This window comes from Onthophagus taurus, chromosome 7 (assembly GCF_036711975.1).
Source record: "Onthophagus taurus isolate NC chromosome 7, IU_Otau_3.0, whole genome shotgun sequence".
Classification (NCBI taxonomy): domain Eukaryota; kingdom Metazoa; phylum Arthropoda; class Insecta; order Coleoptera; family Scarabaeidae; genus Onthophagus; species Onthophagus taurus.
Window position 1 is genome coordinate 9,526,209 of NC_091972.1, and position 8,683 is coordinate 9,534,891.

The window sequence follows — 8,683 nt, forward strand, 5'->3', positions numbered from 1 at the left end:
AGTCAGCAAAGATGTGGAGTATTAAAATTGAACTGATAGTGAAATTCGAATTGTGGAGTATTATAGTTGTTCCATCGAAAGTATGTTATGGACCCTTTTGGTTGGATTAATTGTCGCAATTCAATTATGTTAACCAATATCAGTCAAGATTGAAAAAATGTTCTTTTTTCAAAGCATCATTAACTATACAATTCAATAGCATTACTTATTGCAAGAAATTTTCTGTTAATTAATTACCGCAATGTATTTTAATAAAGTAATCTTATTTATTATTAAACACTTTGATTTAGATGCATATAAGTTTTGGTGAAATACGATATTTACGTCAAAATGTAGAATTATTAATAGCCCCTAAGGTAAACTACATTATCATAAATACACATCATTAAATTTAATATTGACACACAACATCAAACAATCCTACATATCGTACACTTCGAACTGAATGCAGAAGAACTTAAATCTTTCTTTATTCAATCTTGTTTATATTTGATAACATATTATATAGTAATAATCCCAAAAATGTAGGTTGAAAAACACTGTTCTACAAAGAAAAAACATCAAATAAAAATGGATAAAACATTTATAATAAGGTACTAATAAGGTATTTTGTATATTATAGTTGATATGCTGTCAATTGTACAATAATATAAATGTACAAAAATATAAAACATTTAATAATAATAATATAACATCGGAATAATTTGTTTATTAAACTGTATACGAATATCGAGGTTTATATAGAAATCTGGTGTGAGTTTTGATGCTAGTTACCAGATAATACACTCTCCAGATATTTAATTTTCTACTTCTTGATGAATAGGATTCTGTAAAAATTCTTCATATCAAATAAAAACTTAAAAATAAGAAAAACTAAACCTGTTGTATTTAAATCATATCTAAAATAAATAAAAACTTCTACCATTAAAATATATCAAAAAATAATTGTTAAATAGAAAAAATTGTATAAATTAATATAACCGTATTTATTAGTTATAAATAAGCTTGTAAGTGTACAGCCATAATATACATGTATGTATTATAGGACACTTAAATATTTTAAAAAAAACTATATTTATGAATATATTTATGTACCGTTTCTTACTAAGACAATCAGAAAAAAACTTGTAGAATTATATGTTTAAAGCCATAAAATAATAAATTATATTTATAAGGTGTATAATGTTAAAAAATAAAACATTAAAATATTAATATTTTATTATTGTTTACACCAAAATATATTTAAAATAACTAAACATTTCATCACCAATTAGTAAATAATTTTTTCACCCTATCCGTATTTTCTGATTTCTTTTTAACTGCAGGACTAATATTATTCAAACGTAATCTTTTTAATGAAATAGGAGTTCCTAATTTACCATCATCAGCTTTTCTTTTTTTAACCTACAAAAAAAAGAAAGTAAAATTTATTATTGTTATCTATTTTATTTAAAAAATTTCTTACAGTTTGTTCCTCAATTTCAATGGTGTGGAAAACGAAATTTCTAGAATTTTTTGCACCACCGATCGTGGGATTTACCGTTTTTGATGTTAATTCTGCCACTCTAGCTAATACTTGTTCCGAACGAGTTAAAAATGAACCTTTTTTATTCTAAAATAAAAATTAATAATATAAAAAATTAAATTAAATTTTGATTATATTTACTGTTAAAGTAAACGATGATTTAAAATCAGGACTGTTTGATTTTTCTTGGTTTGTATTATTAGAATTATTTGGAGTGTTTGAAAGTGATCGTTTAATAGCTGCTTCTCCTAATTTAAATATTTGGCTGGTACTTTGTATTTCTAATGTTGTTTCTTCAATTCTAATAGAATCTTGTTGCTATTATTAAAAAAAATTAATTTAATTTTCAAAATTAATGCATTGAACAAACCTTTTTCAAAAATATTTCTCTTTCATATCGCTTTTTTCTCCACTCCTCCTCATTTTCGTTCTCATCGTCCAAATATATTTCGCCATCGTCTTCATCTTTTCGTGTATCGTTCTCATCGTTATTGATATTTCTCCATTTAAATTGTCTTTCTCGACCTTTTCCGTGCATTTCACCGTCATCTAATAAAAGTTCTTGAAGAATTTTTACTTCGTGGTTGTCGTCATCTAAGATACGCCGCCTAAAATTAATTCAATTAATAAACGTCTATTAATTAAAAGCATGTACAAACATATGAATCCTTTCTAAATCTCTCTTTATTTTCCTCTCATCCAATTTATCATTATCGCCCTCTTCAAATTCTAAATCATCGATTCCTTTTTCATCCTCATCTGCACTTCCCCATTCAGACTCTGATAATTCAGCTTCTTTCTCAAAGAAATCAGCTATTTTCATTCCTTGTTTTTGTTCTATTTCAATTTCGTTTTCTTCAGAATCATATTCGATTTCTGGGATTTCCTCAACTTTATTTTGAACGTTATCTAAATCTTCTTCTGAATCGCTATTCTCATTATCTAATACTTGATTGTTTTCATCTTCGTCGTCATCTTGAATACAATTTCGAACTTTTTTCTTTATATTGATGGTGGGACATTGTTCTTCATCATCAGAATCGAGGATTTTTCCGCAAATTAAATTTTGTGGGGATTCAAATTTCTTTTTGAAACTTTCAAGTTCTTCTTCATCTTCTTCAAGAAGACCCAAAATCAGTTTTTCATCATCTACATCATTAAAATTTTTAATTTCGTCATTCGAAGTTTTTATTGAAGTGTAAATAGTACATTTTGGGAGTATTTTAGATTCTACCGATTTTTCTTCATTTTCTAATTTTTCAATTGGGTCTAAATTTGTATTTTCATCTTTATCATTAGCACTTGGTTCCAACTGAGTTACTCCAGTAAATTTCCCAGAACAAATATTTAGAAGTTCTTGCGTTGAATTCTCAGAATCAGCATAAATTTCGGTTCTTACACTTTTTTCAGTGTTGTTCGTTGTTGATAAATTTTGAGATTGAGTCACAAACTTTCCAGAACATAAGTGTTCAAGATCATCCAATGTTGACTTAAAGAAAGAAATATAAGGAATTATAAAAACATCTCAAAATTATAATAAAAAAATTACCTGAGATTCTAACGCATTATCATCAGCAAATAACTTTTTTTGGGGCCCACTTTGAGACATTCGCAATGGTGAAGTTTTAGGCAAAACAAATGGAGAAACGGGAGAATCATGTAGAAACTTAAATAAAAATGAATCAAAAAAAAATTCTTATAAGCAAAGTAATTTAGTTACTTTTGAATTTAAACTTTGTAACCCTGTAAGATGATAAACTGGAGTTAAAAAACCCAACTCCGTTTTACTTTGAGTCATGTATGGTTTAACAGGGGTGTAATCATTGCGTTTCTGATGTGGAGTTGGAGCACTTAAATCATCCACTAAAAATAAAAAAATTTAAATTAAATTTTATACTAAATAAAGTACTACAAATGCTACAAAGACTAATGAACAATGAGACAGAGTTACAGAGTAGGAAGAAGTCACGATTTCTTTATTTTAATCAAAAATCAATGATTTTGTTTTAAAAATCAAAATTTTTTTGTAGTAATTACTGACGACGGAAACGCATTCTTATATAAAACAATAGATACATCTGATTACTTAACAAAAATCGATTGTGAAATAATTTTATCTTGTAAAGCGAAATATAATTGTAATGTAACGTCATTTGTAATGGATATGCTGCGAATATGACAAGTATGAGAAGACATAGATAATAAGCTTAAGATTTAATGGTTCTGTTACAACTTATAGATGCTCACTCACTTTCTAAATTTGCTTTACAAAGACCTTGAAGTAACTAAAGTCAAAGAGCATGTGATCCAAAAAGGGAAATATTTTAGAAACCATCATCTGGATAGATCTAAGTATATGGCTTGTATATACTGATGGAAAAGTTTTTAAATGTGAGGTGGAACAGTATGGTGGAAGAAAATAAAAAGGAAATTGATCTTACAATATACAGGGTAATTCAAATTCGACCTGATGATAGTTTCACGAACACCAAACGTCGGAAAAATGCTAGTTGTGTCATGACATTTTTCATAAAAAGTTGCCTTAAGAATGTTTTTTCAGATTTATGAAAAAACGAAAAAGTAATTTTCTTGTTTTTTGGCCATATTTTAAAAACTAAAACGGCTAGATCCAAAAACATTGTTGAAAAATGATGAGCTCTAAGATACGCAACTTTGCCCCCATTTAACCATTTCTGTATCTCTTATGGATTCTGAGATCCCAATGGTCGGGGTCGAATTTGAATTACCCTGTATGTCAAATAAGATACCAATATACCAAAAAGTACCTAATATTGATCCCAAACAATCTGCAGAAGATTATTTAAATATCTTAAAGCCCTCTCTATATGATGCTGTAGAAGTGTGGAAGAAATTAGGAAGATTATTTGACGAATAATTTTAATTATCATTGTCTCAAATACAAGTTTATCAAAAATACTTATGCCTTGCCATTTAATTGTATTTATTTTAGATGTAACTAAAACAAAATATAAATTGACGATAGAGGAGAAAGATGAAGCTATGAACACGCTTAAGGATACCTATGATAATACTACCAATAATAGTTAAGCTAGAGGCGAAAATGGAACCATTTTCTGCAAGGAAATTATATCTATTACTACTGTTTTACAGTGGTGGATTTCACAAAAGAACTTTCCTGATATTGAGAAACTTCTTCCAACTTTAAAACAATTTTTGTGTTGTTTGTTCTTCAACTTCAATAGAGAGGGGTCTTCTCAACATTTGGGGTCCAATGTGTGCAACAAATGAGGAGTGGAAAAAGCCAGAAAATTAATATAAGAAATATAAGATAATATAAAATAATTAATATATTCCTGAGTATTGTTTTCTTTTTGTTTATATTTATATATTGTTTTTGTTTGTCTTAGTTTTTAGTAGCTCCCTGATTTAGCAGTTTTTATACAAGGTGTCACACAAAAAACGCCCCAAGCTGTAACTCTGTCATTTACATTCCGATTTTCATGAGCGGGGTATCAAATGAAATAGTTTCATGAATACTATGATTCATGCTACAAATAAATTTTTTACAAGGCCATCTTCAATTTTAAGCGATTATTAACTTTTGCTTTACAAATTGCTCTATATATTTTTCTTTACATCATTGGATAGAGATTGTTTTTCTGAATCCACTGATGTACAATACATAAATTTTGAATATAATTTTAGCAGAGAAAAGACATCTGTATATAGAGGTTGCCACACAAGAACGCCGCAAGCTGTAACTCTGTCATTTATCTTCTAATTTTCATGACCCAGCTATCGAATGAAATGGTTTGATGAATACTATGATTCATGCTACAAATAAACTTTCTCCAACGCCATCTTCAATTTCAAGCGATTAACAACTTTTGATTTTCAAATTGCTCGGTATGTTTTTCATCGCGTTATTGGATAGAGATTTTTTTTCTGAACCCATTGATGTACAATAGATTAACATTAATTGTAATTTTAGCAGAGAAAAACAATTAAAACATTTTCCCAACATTGTTTCTAGTTATAAGTTGTTTTTTTTTATTTTTTCCCATGGCACACTACAGTATGCCACAAGTAACTTTAAGAGAATGTTCGGAAACTATTTTAATGTTTTTCCCTACTACAATTATAATTAATGTTGATGTATTGTACATTCATGGATTCAGAAAAAAAATCTCTATCCAATAACGTGAAGAAAAACTTACCGAGCAATTTGAAAATCAAAAGTTGATAATCGCTTTAAATTGAAAATGGCGTTGGAAAAAGTTTATTTGTAGCATGAATCATAGTATTCAGCAAACCTTTTCACTTGATACCTCGCTCATGAAAATCGGAATGTAAATGACAGAATTACAGCTTGCGGCATTCTTGTGTGACAACCTGTATCTACAGGTGTCTTTTCTCTGCTAAACTTATATTCAAAATGGATGTATTGTACATCAATGGATTCAGAAGAACAATCTCTATCCAATGACGTGAACAAAAATATACGCAGCAATTTGAAAAACAAAAGTTAATAATCGCTTAAAATTGAAGATGGCGTTGGAAAAAATTATTTGTAGCATGAATCATAGTATTTATAAAACCATTTCATTTGATACCTAGGCCATGAAAATCGGAATGTAAATAACAGAGTTACAGCTTGGGGCGTTTTTTGTGTGACACCCTGTATAAAGAATATATTTATTTTCGTTTTTCTTTTGATTTAAATTATTGATCAATATAAAAAATGACTTCATTTAAATCAATGATTTGAATCATTGAATTGGGCGAACCCTGGTTACATATCAAAAAGTCAGAGAAAAATTGGGAATGAAGAACATTTTGGAATATATAGAGAGTAAAGAACTGAGTTTATGGGGACATCTAGTTACACTAAAAAGAGAACAGCAAGAAAAACAAGTTTGGGACAAATACAGAGAGAAACAGAACAATCAAAAGAGGAAAAAAATGTATTTTTACTTGTTTCTGTTGTATCCAAAGGAACACTTTCAGAATCACTTTTTGTAATAATATTTGCAGGAACATTTTCGGTTTCTTCATCAGAATCATTTTCAAAAACCTGTATAATTCTTTTAAGTCTCTTTTTCTTTTTATTATTATCTTCCTTACTGCATTCATCTTCATCATCAGCATCCAAATTATTCTCATTTTCTTCTTCATTTTCATGATCATTGTCTTCATTATCAACATCCATTTCTTCACCACCATCATCATCACCACAATCACTTTCTTCAGCTTCATTTTCTAAAAATTCACTCTTTCTTTTCGATTTTTCTTCCATCTCTTCATTCTCATCATCATCATCTCCAATTATCTCATCACCATCTTCATCATCTTCAATTTCTGTAAATTCTTCTTCATCATTATCGATTGTGTCTAAAATATCTTCATATTCGTCATCATCATCGTCAATTTTCTTCACTTTTTCGTCTTCATCTATTTCTGGTTTCTTCTCTGCCCGTTCTTTCCAAAATTTCGTCTGCTCCTCAGCTATTTTCATCTCTAGTTCATCTTTAAGTTTTTTTAAACGTTCACCAGGTTTCTCAATTATTGGAATTGTGTCGTCTTCAATGGTTATTTCCAGTTTTTCTTTGTGAATTTCACCATTTGTTACATTTACAATACTAAATAATTGAAAAAGAAACACCAAATAAATTTATTAACATTTATGAAGATAAAAAATTACTTACTCTAAGTGAACATTGTGTTTATGAGGTAGTTTTTTTGCTGTATGTTTAATAAATCTTTCCTTTAACTCATTTACATTCTCATCAAGATCTATAAAATCTTTTGATTTTGTTAATGATGGTTTAAAATTTCCATATTTTTCTCTAATAATATCTGATACATTTTTTGGTTTTGATTCAGGCTCAATTACATTTTGAGTAATTTCTTCGTGTGATTGAATTAAAGAATCTTCATTTTTTGCAGGCTGGATTAAAATATTTTCTAATAATGTTATATTTTTACTTCCTATTTCTTCAATACATTTCTCAACCATATCATTATTTATATTAACTAAATCACAATCTTCATCAGCTCCTTTTTCATTATTTAAATTTTTTTGATCCTCTGGATTATTAGTACCATCCTCTTTACTTATTTCTTCTTCACTTTTTGTTTGTTCAACATCAACCTTAGTTTTTTCACTTATCTCATCATCTTCAGATTTAAAATATCTTTCAATTTGTTTTTCACGTTCTTTAAGATTTTTACTAACCAATTCTAATTGTTGCATATTCATTTTTAAAGCAATTGCAGGTTTCACACAGACACTTCCATCAGGTACTGAACTAGAAAATTTTGGTCTTTGTTCAAAAAACTCTTTTAATGTCCTTGTTTTAGGTCTATGGTAAGGTAAAGAAACATTTGTTTCTCTTGTCATTCGTTGAGATTCTGACCAAATCTCTCGTCTTTGTTGCAAAGCTTCTTTTGCAGTCATCTTTTTAGGGTTTTCTTCAACAAGTTTTTGAGGCCTATTTGAACTGAATTTTGACTTAATTGGAATAATGGGAGATTCCATTTCTTTCCCATTTTCTTCATCAGAACTCTCAGAGTCACATAACTTTGAATAAAGTTTTAAACTATTTTCAACAGCATCTTCCGGGGCCGTTTTTGACAAATTTTTATCAAAATTTGTATTATGGGAAGTAGCTGGTTCTTCTTCATCACTATCGATAATTGCAACACGTTTTTTATGAATACTTGTGCTGTTCCTTATGAGACAATCATCATTTTCTTCATCTTCTTCATGATCATTACTTAATTTATTTAATAAATCGTCATTATTAATCGATTCAGACTCTATTGCGGTTGGATTACTTATATTTAATACGTTCTTATTATTCTGTATGTCGCTAATATCCATTTTTATTACGTAGCAAAAATTAAATAATAACTATTGAAACTTTCATTAATAACATAACCTCAAAGTCAATTTGACACATTTTTGGCGCTTAAATCGCGACATCTATCAATTAATATTCAAAGTACATATAATTATAAAACTTAATTATGAGGTTTCTTTTAATTATGGATTTAAATTTGTTTTATTATATTACAAAATGAATTTTAAATTATAATCTTAAAAACTCAAAATCTTATTTGGAATTAATTTATTAACGCGACATCTTTCAAACAAACACGCAATCATCGTCACCC

At 28.3% G+C, this 8,683-nt stretch overlaps 1 protein-coding gene across 1 annotated transcript; it reads right to left on the bottom strand.

Moving 5' to 3' along the window:
• Positions 1-1,200: 1,200 nt before the first annotated feature.
• On the bottom strand, positions 1,201-8,464 carry LOC111424555 (claspin-like). Its single transcript, XM_023058137.2, has 9 exons — positions 7,213-8,464; positions 6,482-7,146; positions 3,246-3,388; positions 3,075-3,191; positions 2,185-3,014; positions 1,896-2,133; positions 1,667-1,843; positions 1,466-1,612; positions 1,201-1,404 (listed from the first exon to the last, which is right to left on the bottom strand). Exons 1-9 carry the CDS (start codon positions 8,388-8,390, stop codon positions 1,264-1,266), a joined length of 3,636 nt encoding a protein of 1,211 aa, XP_022913905.2. The 5' UTR covers positions 8,391-8,464; the 3' UTR covers positions 1,201-1,263.
• Between the last annotated feature and the right edge of the window lie 219 nt (positions 8,465-8,683).

What these genes read in the sequence shown, in the direction of transcription:
- LOC111424555 (XM_023058137.2), bottom strand. Translation starts at nt 8,390, where the DNA reads ATGGATATTAGCGACATACAGAATAATAAGAACGTATTAAATATAAGT. An exon ending in AAACACAATGTTCACTTAGA is followed by an intron (nt 7,147 to 7,212) that starts GTAAGTAATTTT and finishes TCAATTATTTAG; the next exon opens with TATTGTAAATGTAACAAATG. An exon ending in AATCATCGTTTACTTTAACA is followed by an intron (nt 1,613 to 1,666) that starts GTAAATATAATC and finishes TTTTTATTTTAG; the next exon opens with AATAAAAAAGGTTCATTTTT.